Below are 21,743 nucleotides of genomic sequence, written 5' to 3' on the forward strand. Positions count from 1 at the left end.
TACAAAAGTTAAAGGGTCAAAAGTGTAATAAAAGTGGGCGTAAATGCTATGTTACCATCATAATATAAACATCACGTCAATTTGTTACCTATTTCATAGTCACAATCATAATCAAAATCTTGGAAAATTCCTGCCAAATAACAACTTAAAGCCTTAGGTAATAAAGTACAAAATCAATTGAGTAAAAGTCAAATTGCGGTCAGTGTAACATCGTGGTCGGTCAAGGACGAATCACTTACGGTAACATATTCTACGTACAAAATGTCTGAAGAAAGCATAATAGTGCTATTGGTGCAATTTGTTTACTGTGACGTGATAAGAAAACCTTGGACTTTGATTGATAGGTGGGCAATTTCAGAAAAAAAGTGTACCGTTAGTAAAAAATGCGTGAAAAGTATTTCACGAGAAACTAACTACCTACTTTTGGTTTAAGTATTTCTATTCAGAATCACGGTTTAAAAAATAATAAGAATCCGATTTTTTTTGTCTATTTTGTGATGTATTTTCACAAAAAAAACCGGACAAGTGCGAGTTGGATATGCCCACCGAGGGTTTTATTCAAATTAAACTACCATTTTTTTTACAAATTAATAGTTTTTTGTTTTTTCCCTGTACTTTTAGTGTAAGACGATATGACTTGCCAAATTTCATAGTTCTAGGTCAACGGGAAGTACTCTATAAATTTTGATTCCCTTGATGGTGCCGAAATATACGTTTTTTTGCGACATAAACGGCATAATTAAAGGGACTGTGGACCTGAGTATCTGGTTTTCAGTTCAAATATACTTTATTCATGTAGGCCTAGCAACAAGCACTTATGAATAGTAAGACAGTATTACATATACTTTTAATTCCAACTCGATACCTCCACGCATTTCCGAGATAAAGGACAAAACAAAGGGATAAACAAACAGACACGGACGGACGGATAATAAAGTGATCCTATAAGGGTTCCGTATTTTCCTTTTGTGGTACGGAACCCTAAAAACTGACTCGTACATAAATTTCGTATCGAAAATGAGATTACTTTTTTAAATAGTAATAGAAATAACCCAAAACTTGTTAGTTTTTCGAAAAAAATTGTACAATTATTATTCCTGCTAACACCAGGTACTCCTTTAAACATTTGTTGAAAAAGTTTTTGGCAAACATTTCATTTTTGCTACAAGCTTGTATCGCTGACTGTACTTTTCTTTCCACAAGCAACTAATACTCATCGAGACAATTCTAAAAACCCCATACACAATTAGGTTACGTTGTTTTATCACAGAGTTTCTATGGCCACCTCCTGTCTCCATCATCAGATCATCTCGATGGTACCATAATATTGCATTGTCACCCGACTTAGATATGTATGCAAATTTTCAGCTTCATCGGAAACCGGGAAGTGGGTAAAATTTAATTTGCAAGATTGATTACAGACCGACACACAGACAACGGGACAGGTGAAACTAAATAAAAGCTTGTAAAAAATAAGTTCAAAACGGTTTCATGGAGGATAGGTATTAATCGCAATAATGAATTAGGCCCCATTATCCCTACATTGCGGGTAAGAACTTTTGTTTTCCTGCGCGTGTATGACCCACAAACAGCTGTCCCCAGTGCGTCTGCGACATGAAACGGGTTAATTCCCTGCGCGTGTATGACCCACAAACAGCTGTCCCCAGTGCGTCTGCGACATGAAACGGGTTAATTCCCTGCGCGTGTATGACCCACAAACAGCTGTCCCCAGTGGGTCTGCGACATGAAACGGGTTAATTCCCTGCGCGTGTATGTATGACCCACAAACAGCTGCCTCCAGTGGGTCTGCGACATGAAACGGGTTAATTCCCTGCGCGTGTATGACCCACAAACAGCTGTCCCCAATGGGTCTGCGACATGAAACGGGTTAATTCCCTGCGCGTGTATGACCCACAAACAGCTGTCCCCAGTGGGTCTGCGACATGAAACGGGTTAATTCCCTGCGCGTGTATGACCCACAAACAGCTGTCCCCAGTGGGTCTGCGACATGAAACGGGTTAATGCCCTGCGCGTGTATGACCCACAAACAGCTGTCCCCAGTGGGTCTGCGACATGAAACGGGTTAATTCCCTGCGCGTGTATGACCCACAAACAGCTGTCCCCAGTGGGTCTGCGACATGAAACGGGTTAATTTCCGTAGCCATCGCAAACTTTGCAGTGACAGTCCCTGAAACTTCAAATTGTTCGTGACGTGCCGGAAATGGAATCACTTCAAACTCGTGTTCAATGTCAAATTTTATTTTCCACGTCTCTTTGAAGGCGAGGTCGATTTGATACGTGCAGTCACATAGGAATAGTTTGAAATAGAGCATTTCATTGGTGTTGCTTACGAACGCTAATCTTTAGATTTTTTTATTTGCTTATTTTTAACCTTATTGCATATAAAAAAGGTACAAAAGACGGACTTGACACCTAATGGCATTCTGTACCAGTCAACCTTTGGGCTAAACAGAAAAACGACCAAGTTAGGTTGAAGCAGAGAGAAGCGTTCTAAGCGTAATTTTTTGAGAAAGCTTGCCCAATAACAATTTATTTTTGTAATCAATACCTGCTGGCGAAATGCTGCTCTGGGGCCTAGCCAAGATGACAATCGGTTGCAGAAAACGAAACGAAACGCTATTGGCTCTCTATCAGTCTTCGATTCCATATTAGTGCGATAAAAACAGATAGCGTTTCGTTTCTCTGCGAACGATTTTCATGTTTGCTTGGTTTTCACCAGGGGCTCGTTTCTTAAAAGCTAATTTTTTAGCACCTTTTAGAAGAAAAACTTCCGCCATTATTACTTACAAGTTCTCTTTCTTTATACATACCTAAATGTGCATCCCCGCTAAAACTTGTCAAAATATTTGCTTTTGGTATTGGCATAGAAGATTACTTATGCCAAACAATAACACATTAACCCTTTGACCGCCAAAGACGTCAACTGACGCGCGGGGCTACAACCCAATATCAACCTTCGTGCTTTGCAACAAGGTTCACTATGACGCGCCACACATGACAAGCATGGTGTTCAAGGGTATACCGAAAGCACATTGGGCCTCGCACTTTAAAAATTTGTTGTTGATTTGTTTGTTATTGTAATAGCAGGGGAGCCGGCGATGTCAAATGTGTAGTTACTCGAGCGTCATAGAGACCTATTGGAATCGAAAGATTAGATGATAAGAAGAAAAAAGTTACAAAAAGTTTTATTTTCCAGCGAGCAGCATTTTTTAATGTCGCGGGGTTGGTGGCGGGTTAAAGAGCGTTACGTAGATTGTGAATTTGGTCATTTTGGTCCAAATTTCAATGCTATCATTTTTCTATAACTTATTCTGACGATCACAAATTCGACACCCGATTTTCACATTATAACCGTCAGATTAAGGAAATGCGTGGAAATAATTTACAGGTTCACGGATTTAGTAATAGCACAATCATGGCATTCATTTGGACTAAAATGACCAAATCCATAATCTGCTTTAGATTTGTTGAACCCAAGGCACCAACAAACGGTTCAACATAGATAGCTAAAAGTGGTTAATGGGTAGCAAAATATCACTCATATCTTAATCTGACGCGCTCGAGTAACTACAAAAATCCCCTCTGAAACTCCCCAAACATAAGATATTACTCGCAGAACATCACGGTTTTACCAATATATAAGTCCAGCCAGCTGCAAACATTTGTTACGCAACGAAGCGCGCAAAAATTTATGACGCGCTTCTATGGATCTACAAATAAGATAGTGTCAGATGTTTTTGCACGCTTGAGATATTATTGCAGACGAAATGACTTTACGAGTGAATTAGATCAAATGGGTCCCTGACCTGAACCCCGTAGCGATATTCGAAATTCGATTTTGAAATCTGCTGTTGATATTTTACTTATTGCTGCCAGCACGTATCAATATCAGGCGGGCCGTATGCTTGTTTGCCACCGACGTAGTATAAAAAAAAGAACATTCCTCTCGCACCACTACGAGTGAAATCCACACGCGAATAATGTCAAAAAATCTAATTTAATTTATATATGTAACGATTGAATCGGCCAAATATTTTTAGAGACACGCATTGAGCGCCGGGAACCTGCTCGGCGGGTTCTCTGTTCGGAGTCGCTTTCCTCTGCAAAGCAAAAACGCTGATATCGGCTACTACGAAACGTTGGCAGTGAATACGTTAAATCAGGGGTTCCCAATCTTTTTCAACATGCGGCGCAGTTACAAGTTTAGTATTTTGCAACGGCGCCCTTGTAAATTTAAAATCACGGTCGAAAAAGAGTGACACGACGCTATATTATTTAACGCTGCGAGCTCTCAAATAGGTACCCGCGAATATTTGTGGTTTCGGATAATGACAGAACTCACGGCGCCCCTCTTTACTTTCTACGGCGCACACTTTGGGAACCCCTGCGTTAAATAGTTCGAAGAAACAATATTGTAGAGTGCTACGCCCCGTAGCTACGCCATTAACGCTACGTCGTAGATAGCCGCTACGCCGTTTGTTTGTATAGTTCAAGCTTTGATATGCAAATCGACTGCGCTAAAGAAAAACTTTAATCAGCCGCCGGGTATATGCAGTTTTTTTTATATTACGTTGCCGGCAAACAAGCATACGGCCCGCCCGATTGTAAGCAATATGCGTAGCCTATGTACGCCTGCAACTCCAAAAGAGTCACATGCGCGTTGCCGACCCTAACCCTCCCACCCCTCTCGTTGAGCTCTGGCAACCTTACTCACCGGCAGGAACACAACACTGAGTAGGGTCTAGTGTTATTTCGCTGCGGAGGTACTTCCCCAGTTGGGCTCTGCTCTAGATTTGGAATGAGTTTAGTATTGATTTCTCAAAATTAATAAGATATTGGTTAAGTACCTGTATAATCCAAACCGAACTTCTTGTGACGTTCCTATTTGTGATTGTTATATAACGCTATAACGGTAAGGTTGCATAATTAAATCTTGCATTAATCTTGGGTTAAAAAAATGCGAATGAAATGTTCACCTTACGACCCGATAATTTGCTAAAGATAATACGATATGGTTTAGATGTCATATCCAATCCATATCGTATCTTTAGGAAATTTTGGACATATCTTAAATTTCGAATCGGATCGTAAGTTGTAAATATCGCCAGTATTGCCACCTATCCGCTGAAGGCTTTATAGTACATTGTTGGAAAGGCTGAAAAGTTTGTTATATAGTTAGATGGACGATAGAGTTAGCTTGAATACCATCTAAAACAAAAAAAAAATACTTTGGTCTATCTTTAGCCATGTCCGAAAGACCGGCGAACATTCATAAAAACGCCTCATCGCATTGAGAACCTCCTTTATTAAAGTCGGTTGAAAACGCACACAATTTTATTAGGTATGAACCTCACTGTCCAATGTTTACCAAAAGTACATATCGTTTCGTCGATAAATTTCGTGGTAACGCCACGACATTGGATCGTGTGAGTCAACGCCGAATAATAACATATTCAGTAAACCCATTTAGTCGTTTTTAGGGTTCTTTAATAATCTAAGCTCTCGTTCGATGATATTTATTTGTCCACCATGTGTCACAACTCTCACAAGCACACTTCAATCAGAAATAATGAGTTATATACGACGAGCAGTCTGGCCTAGTGGGTAGTGACCCTATGAAGCCGATGATTCCTGGTTCGAATAACGGTAAGGGCATTTATTTGTGTGATGATCACAGATATTTGTTCCTGAGTCATCGGTGTTTTCTATGTATATAAGTATGTATTTATCTATATACGTATGTATAGGTCGATCTGCGTCAGATTGTCCCCATATATTAATTTATTTATTCCTGAAATTCGAAACGTATGCAGCTGTTTTAAAATGTTAATATATGTGTTTTAATTATTATAATTATATAACTCTCCCTCCCTTTTCTAACTTCTTAACCCTAAATCCAACAAAACAAGACAATCCCGATTTTATACTTTCAACGAAAATTCTTTTGTAAATACGGTTGAATCGTCTTTGAGTTATTACCGAAAAACCTCTGTCTTAAAACGAAGTAAATTCCGCCATAAATGTCGTCATCTTAAAAATGGGCACTTAAATATTAAGTAGGTATAGGTATATAATTGATTTAGTTACTAACTTTTGACTTTAATTTTGATTTATTCCTTCATTCTTTTTTCTGACAGATTTCCCACGAGTTTATTGTAAATTTTTAGTAATATAATAAATTAAACAAGTTTGTATTTTAATTTTAAGATGTATGTTTCAAAGCTATGCATAATAATTTTATTTTTGCTATTTTCATATCGTGTAAAAGCACAGAACCCTCCACTGCACGTCCAACACGCTTGTCCGGTTTAATAGTCAACAAGCAATTACATACGTGTGTACTTAAAAGCCCAAGGGATCGTAGATCTTGATGTTTTTAAAATAAGGATCATAATGGCGTTTTGTTAGAGCATGCATTAGTTGGTAGTGCGTCGCGTGTTATTAGACTTCTAGGTATTCCCTAATGGTGTTAACGTAACAGTTGAAATGTCCATAAAACGGTTTTAATTATTCAGGGATTCGCTTGAGAATTGTACTTTCGGGAAACTTGTTCGTTACAAATATCGTAGTTTATCTATCGCATGGGAAAAATTATAAAGGGCTTAAATCGCATAGATTTCCATGAGAACTTACTGATAAAAAGCCGCCCTATCAAATTGTAAAATCTGGTAATTAGATCGATTTTCCGTCGTCGCCTCACCCTATGTAGGTATTGTAGACGCGGTGTACTTACATTTTTCATGACTGCTGCACGCTTGTCTCCGATATACATAGAATAACGATACAAAAATAATTATAGCCGTTTTCGAAGACAAAACAATTATAGAGATATACAAATATTAAATATCGACACGAACAAAGTGCCAAAAATATGTGTACACGACCTTATTGATTAATGTAGTTTTTACATAATTTTGGCACTTAGGCCGTGTCGATATTTAATACCTTGACTGTGCGCAGTTACTAGTATAGTTAAATAGATTCCATTTGCTTTGATTAAACATTACCCACAACTCGGTTTCGGATTTTTGGAGAGAATTCCTCGTGACGTCTTGTCTAGATATGTGACGTTTGTTAGCTATCTGGGTAATGTGTAGTGACGTCACAAATCCCGCCGACCCCAACGTAAGTGTACTTAAGCGGTCATCAGGTTAATTGCAAGTTAGAGTCAGACCAAGGTAAGTTGGCAGCGATTTTGATAGCACAGCCCGGCCAAGTGTTATTTTAAACGTGAAACTTCTAAGAAATTATGACAATTACTTAACACTTGCACAGTCTGTGCTATCAAAACCGCTGCTAACTTAGCTTGGTCTAACTCTAAAAAAATATTTCACGAAATCACGAGCATTTATTTACTTTCTCTCTGTCGATGCCTATCTGTTATTAAAATTTCAGTTTGACGATTACTTAATTGTTTAGACGAAGCTATGGAAAATCACCAGCCCAAAGATTGGCCTTTTATTATTTTACTAGCGTTCACAGATTGATTAAGTCCCCCAATAAGCACAATAATGTGTTGTGGGCACTTAGACAACGATATACCTATATAATATACACCGTGTTTTTATTTTATTTGCGTTAATTTCAAGGGTGCATTCCTGAGCTTAAATTAAGTAACTTTCGCAAAGACACTGGTATTTTAATTAACTCTATTTCGGAGATAATCAATATTTTATTTTTATCTTATAAAGCCCTTACGAGTGTGTACACTTACCTTAGGGCCGGTTCACATATTGATTAGTGTTTAGTACGGGTTAATACATTTGCTACTAAACGTAAGTACTATCTCGGACGATCGATGTTCGAAATGACATTGACATGTCACAGTTATCAATTGTTTGATTGAGTAAATGTAATGCCCGTGCAACAACAACGCTATATGCAACATTTAATTGCTTTTTATAACAAAAAAATATTAAAAAAAAAAATTTAAAATTTTTTTTTTTAGAAAATTACTATGTCATGTAGTTTCCTTAAAAGTACTTACCAATACCCAGAAGTTAACGGAATTCAATAAAAACATGGTGTATACATATTTATAAATACTTAAATACATAGGAGTCATGGATGTTGACTCAGGAACAAATATCTGTGTTCGTCTCATCACACAAATGAATGCCCTTACCAGGAACACTGGCTTCATAGGCAGGGCACTACCCACTAGGCCAGACAAGTCGTCAGGTATTATAATATAAGACTACCTACCTGACCTGACATTCGAAAAGTCACTCCTTTAAATTTTTCTTCTTCACTATGCTCGGAAATGTTCACCTTATTGTAGCAAAACTAGTACGGGAAGTTCTCCATTATGGTCAAACTCAAATTAAAAAAAATCAAACTATTATTGTCGTGTTTTAGCGGACGGGAAAGTTATTACTGTATCAAACACAAACAGCCAATTAATATAGCCGCCGGCTGCGTCTACACGACCCGGTCAGCATCATTTCAAGCTATAGGATAGAGTCGTGTCGTGTAAGATCGTGCAAATATTGCTTAATAAAATCAAAGACTAGGTATATTACTTTTATATTTTTTAAGGATCTCATGCGTGCACATACAGCTTATATTGCACAATTATATTGAGTGAATGAATATTGAATGGTACTGAATGGCAGAATGAGTTATGCCTTTAACTTTTTTTAATAGTTAAAAATAAAGAGAATTGATTTTGACGTTTTTCATGTGAAAGTTCGATTTACCTTATTTCCTGGCATGTTTGCGGAAAAGCATATATACCTCGACAGAAACAGCAATTCGTGGATTCGTCTTCTTTGTCGATCGAAATCGAAACTCGTGCATCCACGAATTGCCCTTTCCCGGCCTCTGCAATAATGTACTATTAAATTGCGCGCCCCTCCAAAGCACCTAAGCTCACAGCCACAACGCAAAATTCTGTACTTTTCCGTATTTGTGTTTAAGTTTACTAACGTAACTTTAGCTATGACGAAGTGCTCTTGGAATGAAAATGTTTTATTTCTAGAATGCTCGTTTGTACAAATACAAAGTAAAATTTTACTATTGCCAGATGTATGGCTTGGTTGAAAACGTATGGATTTATATAATGTGTGTTATGCATAAATTGCATAATAGTTAAATTAAAACGTACATGGGATATTTCTGGATATTCTATTGTAGAATCCACCCGCATGCTGAGTGGGAAGGGAATGAAGGGCCGCCGTTGAGCGACTCCTTTGTCTACCCATGCAATTTAAATATAGTTAAATTATACTAGTGGGAAGACAGTAGTGCGTTCGGGCATTCTCAGCCCCATTCGGCTCAGCATTTCTCCGAGCAATTATTAGGGTTGGCACAACTTGACGCCCCTTTGCGTGCACAACCACAGATAAGATAAAGACTTGAATTTTGACAACCCTAAATAGCCGAAAGGGATAGTGCCATATATTAGAAAGCGGCAGCATGATTTGTCCCTGAATCGCTGTCAAACTTCGGTTTTGTAGGAAGTGTCATTTCTGTACGGTAGTACTATTATTTATGAACTATTCTGTGATTATACGGCTCATTGTTATGAGTAAATGGGTCATTCTGTCGTTTCGTGCCGATATAGCGGTTTTTTGGAGAAATTGCCTAGAAAAGAAACGGTCCAGCCATATACGTATTTTGACTAAGGTGTAGAGTTTATGAAGTTAGGGCTTGTAGAGTTAGAAGCTTGGCTCTACAAGAGATCTGATAACTTTTTACAGTGCGAGCCTTATGGTTTCGTCTTGGCAACATTTTACATGAAAATGTTTTTGTTGGGATTAACAATACAGAAAATATCTTTACACAATTTGATGTATTTTTTTTATTTCCGTTAATTTCAAGGTTGCATTCCTGAGCTTAAATTAAGTAACTTTCTCAAAGACACCGGTATTCTAATTAACTCCATTTCTGAGATAATCAATAATTTATTTATTTTCTTATAAGGCCCCTACGAACGTGTACACTTGCCTTAGGGCCTGTTTACATATTGATTAGTATTTAGTACGAGTTAATACATTTGCTACTAAACTTAAGTAGGTACTATCTCGGTCAATCGAACTTTGAAGTATCATTGATAATGATACTTCCCGTAATGCCCGTGTTACAACAACGCGATATGCAACATTCAAATACTTTTTATAAAAAAAATAAAAATAAAAATAAAATTAAAAAATGTCTTTTTTGAAAATTTCCAATGCCATTTAGTTTCCTTAAACGTACTTACTCATGCCCCGAAGTTAACGGAATTCATTAAAAACACTGTGTAATTGACCATAGCTATGCCCTTTCGTTTGAATTTTTTCGTTTTTTTTTAATTATTATAAGAGTTAAGAGCTTTTGAAAATTTGTATTGAATTTGTTTTTCGCTTTTTAATAATCTTATAAACAAAACATCAACACACAAAGTCAAACAAAGGGGCATAGCATAGGTTTATTTACATCAAATTGTGTTCTAACATTTTTCATAATGTCAATATCCAAGGAGGAAAATGGGGACTACGTTTGTATGGGAAGCGGTCGTCCTCTATCCTCTTAATACGCAAAACAATAAGAACACAATCTTCCGTAATCATTTCCTAGTAATTGTAATTATATATCCCTTTACACCCTTGTTAGCGTCAAGGAATTCTGCCTTTTAAGTGCCGCCCGCTTATAACCCGGGGCATCGGATTCAAGTTCCCATCGTTATCGGGTGTACAGTTGGCGTATGCCACGTTTGAGTTAAACCTGTCCCGGTTTAATGTTATGTACAGTCAAGGTATTAAATATCGATACGGACAAAGTGCTAAAAATATGTATGCACGACCTTATTGCCTACATATTAAAGTAGTGTGTACATATTTTTGTCACTTTGTCCGTATCAATATTTAATACCTTGACTGTACCGAAAAATCGGAAATAAACGTAAAAAAACGCACTTTGAAATGAACTTGTAAATTTTTCCTTAGTATAGGTAAATCAAGTATGATATGAATAATAAATAATAATAAGTTAGGATAAAAGTTTAATTTCTTTCCCAAAAAAATCTAAAAATATGAAAAAAAAAGAAACTATTTTTTCTAAAATTTTCAACCCTAACCGCAACCAAAATGTGTACAGTTTTCGTTTGTTTTACATGCATATATGTCTCAATCTAAACAGTTTTGAAATATACAAATAGGGAAGCCAAACTAATCTACACTTTTCCGTCCATTGCAAAACACTGTATAAATTAAATTATTTACTGAGTTAGATTTCCATGTTTTTTTGTACCATTTTTTGCAGTGAACATTACTAAGAACGAAATTAGTTTCAAGTTACCACTATCCGTACCTTTGAATGAAAGCACTTTTGTACTGTTAACTTAGGATTAATACGATACAAGTTAAATATAAAAAGGCTAGCCTTGAGCTTCTCTAACGCTAAAGCGACGCGTGTACAGAATCAATTTTAAATATTCATTCAATACATGTTTTTAGAAAGCTTTTGTAATTTAAAAATAAACTGCACTATTACTCATGCATTACTTGAAATAGCTTTTACATTTTAGTTAGATATTCACGAAGTCAATTACGTAGGTAGATATACTGCATGTAACAGAAGCTATATAATTTAATTAAAATAATGTATCTTTAGATTATCTACAGTTATAACACATCTGATCATAATATTTCAATTTAAAATAAAATAATCGGTGTTATTTTTAGTCTTTTAATCAGATAAAAGTTGAAACCATTTGAAACTAAGTGAGTAATTCTAGTAAATAATTGCTAATAAATATGTACTTTTAATCTAACTATTCACTCCTGTTACACCAAATGGCATTATGTCAGCGTTATTATGTTTCTGACTGTTAGCAAAAGTTCAGTTTTATCTTACCTAGCTCGAATCAGTCCCACAGCGTGCAACAAAACTTTTTACCGCGCAAGTCCGCCTGTTTCTTATACATGAGGCACATTGGTCTCGCCACCCGCCGCGCTCGCTCGTGCCGCCACTCACTCGCGCGCGTAAACCATGCCTTCCTGGTGGGACTATCTACACTTCAACCGGCAATACAACAATAAAAGAAACCTAGAAGAAGGACTCTTCCAAATCGCATCCCAAACCTGCAACATCCTCGTCAAAGTGAATAACACAAACAATATAAACTTAACCAGAAATAATCGGAGTGACGAGTACGGTTGCGCCGGGCCCCCTGAAGGCAAAAGTTCCATGCAAATCTGCATCCCCAAGTTCAGGAAGAACTCCTTGACAGCTGGCTGCAACCCTGGACTCTCGGTAAGTGTCAGCTGTTGCCCTTGTGAGATAATATGTAAATTATAGGTAAAGAATATTTTTGACATGAAATCGATAGGTTTAACTACTTGGAAGGTTGAATTAAAAAAATAGCAGTTAATTATTTTAGTTTGTGCTTGCGTGGATTTAACAAAATTAGACGTTAATTTTATAGTTACAAGAGCGGCAAAATCAGGATACATAAAGGTTGATTCATACTAAAAAAATAAACATCGTGAGTTGTTTGCTGACGTGTTTTTCCACGGAAAAATATTTCAGCAAATAAGTATGTGTTTAGACTCATAAAATGTATTAAGTTTTATGTTCTTATTTTTTACTTTTTATACAGTAAAATATTTTAATGCAATATTGTATTGACGTATTTACAATATTTATATAATATACGAATACAATATTAGGTATATTTTGTGTCAGTTGAAATGAAACTTCAACCTTATGGATAAGTTATTTACTTAATCCTGAGTTATTCCGGCGCTGACCTTTCCGTTAAAATAATGAATTGTAGCTGGCCTGATTCAAATGTAAATGCGTTTAATTTTTTATCAGAGTTAAGTATTTCTGTGCCTAATAATTAATGCAGTTCGTGATAATGTTAAACCTTTTACTTGTTCATCGAAATGACTACCCTATTAACTATGTTGATTTAATTTGCAACGAATGTCCCTTTCAACTGATGGCAGATATAAATTACTTCCAAAATATCAAGCTTTTATGTTTTATTCTAGTTTCTGTTCGTAATGATTTGGTACAAGCTTAATAGTAAATTTTCTATTGTCCTAGTTAAAAAACTTGACACAGTCTCCTCATTATTTTACATAAAACGATTGTAATTAATACTTTTTATTATTAACCCCAGCTGTTTAGTGTTTAAGCAAAAGTTGTTGCGGTAACTAATAATATACACGACTAACTATGCAATGTAAAAAAATATACAATATGGAAAAAAGTTGAATACACTTAGCTACTTCCATTAAAAATGTAACATCGAACGTCTATTATATCAGGACGCTCCACTCGCAACTCGCAACCGCTGACGATGCATTACAAATAAAACGTTTATCGCTAGCCTGTCATTCAGTTTAAAAGATGCAACCATAGCTGTGCATCACTTTTCGCGCCGCGTCCGTCGACTAACCGCCACGCAAGTACCAAGTGTCAAAAACTGGCAAAAAGTGAACAGTGACACACAAATAACAAGCTGATTCGATTTGAGGTGAGTTTGTTAACTTAGTTTCGCATTTTATCGCGATGTGACCGTCCGTTTATCGATTTTGAACTCAAAGACGGTCGAAGTCACCGTTGCTAACCTTGTTCCATTTTATACTGCTTTATGCAGGCATTCATTATTTTGGGCAGGTTTTAGTCATTAATCATTGCGTGTGAATATTTAATGACGATAAGCGATAACTGACGCATTAGATTCTTATAATAACCATTGTCCTAATTTAGAAGTTGATAGCTGCTTTGTTTCTCTATGACACATATTAGCTCGAATTACTAGTACAAGGCCTTGTGCTTACTTAGATACCTATACGTAGTTGGACAGCGTAGCATGGCCCGCTTCCTCTTTAGGCTCTTAAGTAAACGGTTATCAGCAGGGCTATCTTTTAATAGTAAATCTTTTTATTTTATGTATCTGCCTAAAGACGCCTAGAGTCTTCCCTAGGTATTGTATCCTAGGGATATATTTCTGCAGTGTCATTGCAACTGATAAAATTTCTTATCGAAATTTAGAAGTAGAAGTAAAGAAACTTCACTATAAACCTATTTGCTCGTATTCTACTGCTTAAATCAGACAACTATAGTCAGTCATTTTACGTACGGTAAGTAGGTATGGCGAATAAGAAATATTTTTTTATTTCTCATGCTCTGAAAGTGGGTCGTTGTTGCCCTACAAAGTGTGCCGAAAATGATACTGCACTAGAGAAAATGAAAAGTAGAGTGTTTAACTCCGGTGAAAGGCACCATTTCAGTCTCGGACTATTGGCACTACCACCTCAACAGAAATGGGTAATGAGTGCCTGTCATCCCTTGGTTAACTATCTACTATAATAACAGTTAATGTTTTTAAATATATATCATAACTCTAATATAAACGAACTAGAACCGAACAAAATATCGTTATATGCTTTCAGGTACAAGTATGCATGCACCTATTTACAACTGTTCTACAAAAGTTTTTTTATGATTTTTATGAAAATATTTTTCTAGGTCGTTTAATACTAAATACCGTACTACTTATTCGCATTTGTTTCTAGCAAATTAAGACTCGCGCCGTACATTTGTAGATTTATTAGCTTTACATATAGGTTTAAATTTTCATTCTTTACGCTTTTTCTGATTTTAGGCTCAAATTTCGTTATGCTTGTAAATAACAATAATAATTGTTTGAAATAAAAAAAATGTTTTTTTTTTGTTTACCTACTTTCGGGCTATTTATTTACCAACCTGATTTAAGTGGTATATGGTTCAGAAGAATCACTGCTGTTTAAACAATTATTTTAAATAGTTACTTATATACACGTTAATAGTAAAGTTAATATATACAATAAACGCTGTATTACCCTTGCCTATGCCCTTGGTACTGTCTGAAACACACTAAGTCTTCGTTGTAATAAATTTAACGACCTAAGAATTTAATGTTCTTTTACTTTATTAACAAAGAGAACTTCGCATACATTAAAATTGCCCGTGAAACAGGCACTTTTGTTATGGACTGAAATTTGATGTTGTTAAAAGAAAATGATCCAATTCACAAAAAAATTAATAAAATTAGGTAACAGTAGCTTTTATTTATTTATTTATTTAATCTTTATTGCACAATACATGAAGGTACAAATGGCGGACTTAATGCCTTATATATAACTTTGCTTCTATGTCAGTGCCTCCACCAAGACGAGCAAAGCGAAGCGCAAGGGCACTACTTACCTATTTACGAAGCGCTTCGTCGTTTTTTTGAACCCACAAAACTGGGGTTTGGATTATACCAGATAAGCAAAATTCTAGGGATGTGATGTCAATAGTGGACCTATTAAACATAAAAAGTTTCAATTGTATAGTTCTTATACTTAAAATTTTATTGATATCTAAAAAACGATGTAAGTATATGTATTAGATATTATATATTTAATGTCTATCGAATTTATGCACATCATCAAATGAACACTCCCATAGTTACAAACTTCAAAGTAATGAGATATACGCCATATTTAAATAGCATTAAAGATAAGTTAATTAGATAGACAAGTAATATCTAAACAAATTTGCTTTTTTACTTAATTTAACTTAATTTCTCAAAATACAACATTCAAAAAGCGAACTGAATGTCATTCTCTACCAGTCAACTATCGCGGTAAAACTTTTGCATGGAATTTCATTAGTCTTAGCTTAAAGTAAATTGACACAATTGCAATACACAAAAGACCCGCAGCGGTTAAAATATGTATGGGTTTGAGGCCTTATTCTAGTAATGTCGCCATCCAGTGGCGGATTTGCAGTCTTGGCCACCCTAGCCCCAGGCCCTATAGTAACCACTAACCGCCTCTTTCTCAGCACGCACCATATACGAGGCACATTGTTGCCACCCTAGACCCGGGCCTACTGTCGCGGTGTCGCCATCTACGAGTATGACAAAGATGAGGTATTGACAGTCTGTACTGTTCGAATAGTCTCTCATTTTAAGCAACAAAATCTCGTGTATCTTATTTAAGCAGCGCATACCTAATAAAATGAGGCTATTCCATTTATAGTGTTCCTCAAATAAATTGAACCTGGACTAAAGCGAAGGTTCCAGACTTTATAAATATAGATGGTTTTGATTGTTCTCTGATACAATGGTGAAATAGTCTTGAACTTAGTGTAACTTAGTAATGGTTTATGTTATATGTTTATTCCGGGAAAGTTATCAACTTTAAGGCCATACTTATTATATTCGGTCAAACGCGTGCTAGCGGAATTCTATTAAAAGATAAATTGTTACCTATGGTTACTATGTAATATACAAAACTCACAAAAACTGTCTGGAGAAAAAAACAGTCGGCTTGTATAAATAAATAGAATAAAAAAATTGACAAAACTTTTTTGTTATTTAACCAATGGAGCTGAATTACGATTGCATAATATAGTAGAGAGCTTTTTAGTCGAGTACCGTGTTAGGCAACGAGTTGCCTAAGTAATAAGGTACGAGATTGAAAAGCTTAATTATGTCACTATTGTAAACAAAACTTTTTTACGAGTCATCTAAAATAATACTTTTTTACCATAAAACCTAAATAATGAATGAAAATTGGTAAGTATCTCAGTAGATAAAATTGTAGACATAAACGCCTGACTCCCGCCCCGCGTCCTTTTAGTCATGTGTGCCTTCAATTTTGGTACAAGCTTAACCTTATTCGGAGGTAGTTTTGGCCGACAACGACATAATAAATTCGGCCTTAACTTTAAAGAATAGGGGCTGTAGCCAAGATGACCATCGTACGAGTACCTATATCGCCAACCGCCAATCTCAACTAAAAGTGCCACGATCATTTCCATACATTAGCACATTCACCGCTGCGCTCAGCCACGGTCCTAGCGCTGCATTGTAGCCGATAACATGGATTTCCCGATATGTAACGGAAATGCTTCGTAAAGGCAAAACGACAACGTGTCGTAATTAGCGCTGAATGGGTTAAGTATTTAGCTTTAGTTTGGTGGACTTTGGCGTAAGCTTTAAACAATTGTCACTTAGCTATAGCTATTTTATTTAATAATCTTTTACAGGTATATAACACAAGTGCCGTTTTTTATATTTTTCATGGTCCACTTTCAGCCACGAGCTCTGCTATCTCTTTAACATAAAGCCTTAATTACGGGCTTTACCGTTGGCGAACCTTTTACAATATAGTTGCGTGTAAACTTAGCCGTTGCAAGTTTTCTCTTATTAAAGTAAAGCTTTTTCTCCTTGACAATTTTACTTATTAAAAGGTTTTTATAACCAGGTAAACTTTTTTCTATCAAATCTATTTTATGATTCTGACGTCTTCACCGTTTATCGTTCAATTTTGACGAATTTGAAATTATTACATGAAATAACTATTTTTAAATAGGTAGGTAAGTACATAAGTAAGGGAAAAAATAATCTTACAGGACACAATAAAAACACATTATTCTTGTGTTTTGGTCTCTTGGGAAAATATGTACATATAATAATAATAGAATAATAGTATACTCCTCTCCTCTTCCTCGCGTTGTCCCGGTATTTTTGCAATGGCTCATGGGAGCCTGGGGTCCGCTTGGCAACTAATCCCGAGAATTGGCGTAGGCACTGGTTTTAACGAAAGCAACTGCCATCTGACCTACCAATCCAGAGGGTAAACTAGGCCTTATTGGGATTAGTCCGGTTTCCTCTCGATGTTTTCCGTCACCGAAAAGCGACTAGTAAATATCAAATGATATTTCGTACATAAGTTCCGAAAACCTCATTGGTACGAGCCGGGGTTTGAACCCGCGACCTCCGGATTGCAAGTCGCACGCTCTTACCGCTAGGTCACCAGCGCTTATAAATAAATAGTAGGTACTCCTACGGTTGAAAAAATTTAATCCTCTTTCGGGCACACCCTTTCGCCAGGGTCCTTTATGTACCTATGTATCATACTGGTATGCAAATAAAGATCTCTAACTCTATCTCTAAATTAAATTGAGTAGGCTCATCACTTCGACCACTTTATTATTATTATCGGAGTTTATCAGAATTAATAAATATTACCTTTATCTAAAATAGCGTCAGATTGCGATGTGCCACATCATTTAGTACCAAAAAGTAATTATTACATACCTAGAAAGGAGGTCCAAAAATAGGTATAGTTTATAATTTCAAGAAATGTATGCGTTTGTTTTGAAGGTGATTAAGTTTGCTTTCAGTAAATAAATAAATAATAAATAAATAAATATTATAGGACATTATTACACAAATAGACTAAGTCCCACAGTAAGCTCAATAAGGCTTGTGTTGTAGGTACCTAGACAACGATATATATAATATATTATAATTATAAATAATTAATTACATAGAAACACCCATGACTCAGAAACAAATATCCGTGTTCATCACACAAATATATGCTCTTACCAGGATTTGAACCCGGGACCATCAGCTTCATAGGCAGGATCACTACCCCATAGGCCAGACCGGTCGTAAAATGACTGTAGTTTTAATTTTTAATGGCATTTTGTAAAATATTCCTAAACAAATTTTGTTAACGTATTTTTGAACCAGACTGTAGTATCCAATATAAAAGCTCTTATTACTTACTCGTTTTCGTGAAACCTATATAATGTAAGTTTAATCATGACTTCCTAGACTTTGAAAGTAGGTAATCGTATTAGGGTACCTACGTGAGCTTGGATTTATGTCGGCTTAAATAAGCATCACGCAATTATACCTAGGTACCTGCCTGGGACCTACTTATAGGATTAACTACGGTAAAATGAAATAAGTTAATCGTGATGCAAAGTATGTCAAAGAAATAGGCTGATAGAAAAAATACTTACTTGCATATTTACTTTTGCAAATTTCACAAATAGGTAGTGTATTAAATAACATAATTTCTTTTAAGATAGTTATTTATTTTCTTCTACTAAAAAATTGGCATAAATACGTTCTCTACTCAACAAAATAGGAATGAAGGTATAATAAGGAATAAGGTAATTATTTACTTCAAATCTTAGAGTACTTAAAGGTTATTAACGTCGAATTTTTATTAGAAATAAATAGGTATAAAATAATAAATTCTAGTTTTTCTCAACACCTGATTTCTCAACATCTCTGTAGCTGCAATATTACTGCTGCTACTTACGTAAACTAATCCAGTAATGAGTAATTAATAGTGCATAGATGGTGCATCAAACTAACTTTTCAACATAAATCAATAAATATTATAGGACATTATTACACAAATAGACTAAGTCCCACAGTAAGCTCAATAAGGCTTGTGTTAAGGGAAACTTAGACAACGATATATATAATATATATGTAAATATTTATAAATACTTAAGTACATAGGAAACACCCATGACTCAGGAACAAATATCCATGCTCATCACACGAATAAATGCCCTTACCAGGATTTGAACCCGGGACCATCGGCTTCATAGGCAGGGTCACTTTCCACTAGGCCAGATCGGTCATTTAACATAACATTCTCAGTGCAAAAATCTTTTCAAAACTATTTAAGAAACCCGCAAGTCAGAAGAACGATGAAGCGTTCCAAGTGACACAACTAGGCCAAGTAGTGATCGATGTGTTTGTGTCCATTTAGTTTAGGAGCTTTTAAACTGCGACAATACAACGTGATACGACTTAGTGCCTAAGTGGCACCATTATTGAGCGCTTTGAAACTCACGGCTGCAATACTGAGAATTTGCAATATTTTTGAGAATATTCTTCATGATTAGGGAAAATATTTTTGTGTACATTACCTTATTATCAGAGGTAGACATATTTGCGGCCAGTTGGCCTAGTAAGATAGCAGTCGTGTGCCCACAAACGCCAATTGAAAAGTTTCTTATGCTTAAGCGATGAGAAATTAGCACAATCAGATTAGGACAAACCTCGAAATCTCTAGAACAGTCCTGAAATTTGGTATGTATGTAAATTATAGGTCCCTTTTTCATATTCGCGCAATTTGACATTTGGGGATCTCGAGGAACCGCAGCCATCTTGGAAAATGTGTACCATCCTGGGAAAATTCGTGTTTTACTCTGAATCCACGAACTGTATGAGAATATGGTGTTAGGTAAAATTAAAGCTTATTACATTCCATACAAAAAAGTCCTACATATTTTTGCGGAAAAAGTACATCTAAGGGCCTGTTTCACAATCTCCAAATCCTGTATAAGCAATGTTCTTGCCACTTATCTGATGAATAAAGTCATCGTTGGCGTTACTTTATTTGTAAATTAGATATCCAATACTTTACTTGGATGTTATGACCTGTTTCACTAACTATTATATATTAAAGTATAACACTAATTACACTATATATTAAACAAGGTAGTTTAATATATTACCAACATTAAAATGTAACTTAATTAACATAATACTAATCCGCTGGCCGTAGCTCACCATAATAATTTCTTACCAACCGCATCAGTATCATGGTAGACATATAAAAGAAATGGAATCCGGATAAATAACAGGCACGTGATCACTACACAGGATGCTTGGTATAGGACCTTCATAACAGGTTTGTCTAAACTCTATAATTTATTTGTACCTATATTCTCGCGACATTTTATAAGTACCACGGCGCTTTCCACTCTATCGAAACTTAGTCAAGGTCAAAGGAAGTTCGCTTCAGTTGTCCAATGGGTGTCGATTATTGTAAGGCTTGGCCTTGATCGTGACATTTAAACAAAAAAGGTGGAAAAGTTATTAATGTAGGCATAAGTTGAGCAATTAGAAATACCCTTAGCAGGTTTCTTTGATCAAATTATTTGATCAAATAGATATTTATTATTTAACACGCCTACAATCCTAGTTAAAAATAATATTTATAACTACGTGTTATGTAAATTTACATTGATCAAATTCCTTATAAATAATGGACCATGATTCTGCCCGCGATGTTTTCTGCGTACAATGATTTTTGTGAATAGAAACTATCATATATCCTCCCCGGGGCTCAATTTGGTTCCATAAGAATACTAAATTTCAACTAAACCAATTAAGACAAGAAGGGTCTTTCACATTGATTACAAGCTTTTATTTAACTTGCAATGTACCTATGTAACTATGCACGTGTCAATTCTTGCAAGTTAAATTTGACCCACTTCCCGACTTCCAATGAAGCTAAAAATTTGCATAGGTACATATGTAATTCGGGTGACAATGCAATATTATGGTACCACCGAGCTGATCTGATGACGGAGACAGGAGGTGGCCGTAGGGACTCTGTGATAAAACAACGCAACCTAATTGTGTTTCTTCCACTTTTATTCCCACAGACAACTAATACTCGTCGTAGCTGACTGCAACTATAAGACCTTATACCAAAAATGAAATTTTTGTCAAAAACTTATTTTAATATTAGTAGGAATCTTAAACCAGCTTGGCCAATGTTGTTTTGTCTAATCTAAGGCTTAACTTCTCAGCCAACCAGCTGTTGAATCGTCTACGAAGCTGATAACAACTTTGTAGAACTTGTTATTTAACCGTTAAATCTTAGAAAGTGGTTCCAGTGGCTGTCTTGTCTGTTTAGTTTTAGACTCATATAATGTAAATGTTCTTAGGAGTACCTATGTGAGAAATGTAACTATTCCTCATTGCTCGCAGTGAGCTAATGCGCTTCTGCACACTGTTTATGATCGCTATAATCTGAGCTATTGAGCAGAATAAACCATCTAACCTTCGAATTCGAAGTATACTTTATGATGTTCCTATACGTTCCAAAGGAAAGACAAATCAATATCATTACGTTTATACCTTT

At 35.8% G+C, this 21,743-nt stretch overlaps 1 protein-coding gene across 2 annotated transcripts in view; it reads left to right on the forward strand.

Moving 5' to 3' along the window:
- Positions 1 to 11,813: 11,813 nt before the first annotated feature.
- LOC133523030 (5'-3' exonuclease PLD3-like) overlaps positions 11,814 to 21,743 on the forward strand; it is a 73,448-nt gene continuing 63,518 nt past the window's right edge. Inside the window, exon 1 of one of the 2 annotated variants that reach the window (XM_061858531.1) lies at positions 11,814 to 12,258. In XM_061858531.1, the coding sequence (XP_061714515.1) occupies positions 11,995 to 12,258 (264 nt within the window). In that variant the 5' untranslated portion in view covers positions 11,814 to 11,994. Of the gene's footprint in view, positions 12,259 to 13,297; positions 13,490 to 21,743 lie in introns of those variants that run through there. The other variant, XM_061858536.1, reaches the window with a different exon arrangement.

This window comes from Cydia pomonella, chromosome 11 (assembly GCF_033807575.1).
Source record: "Cydia pomonella isolate Wapato2018A chromosome 11, ilCydPomo1, whole genome shotgun sequence".
Lineage (NCBI taxonomy): Eukaryota > Metazoa > Arthropoda > Insecta > Lepidoptera > Tortricidae > Cydia > Cydia pomonella.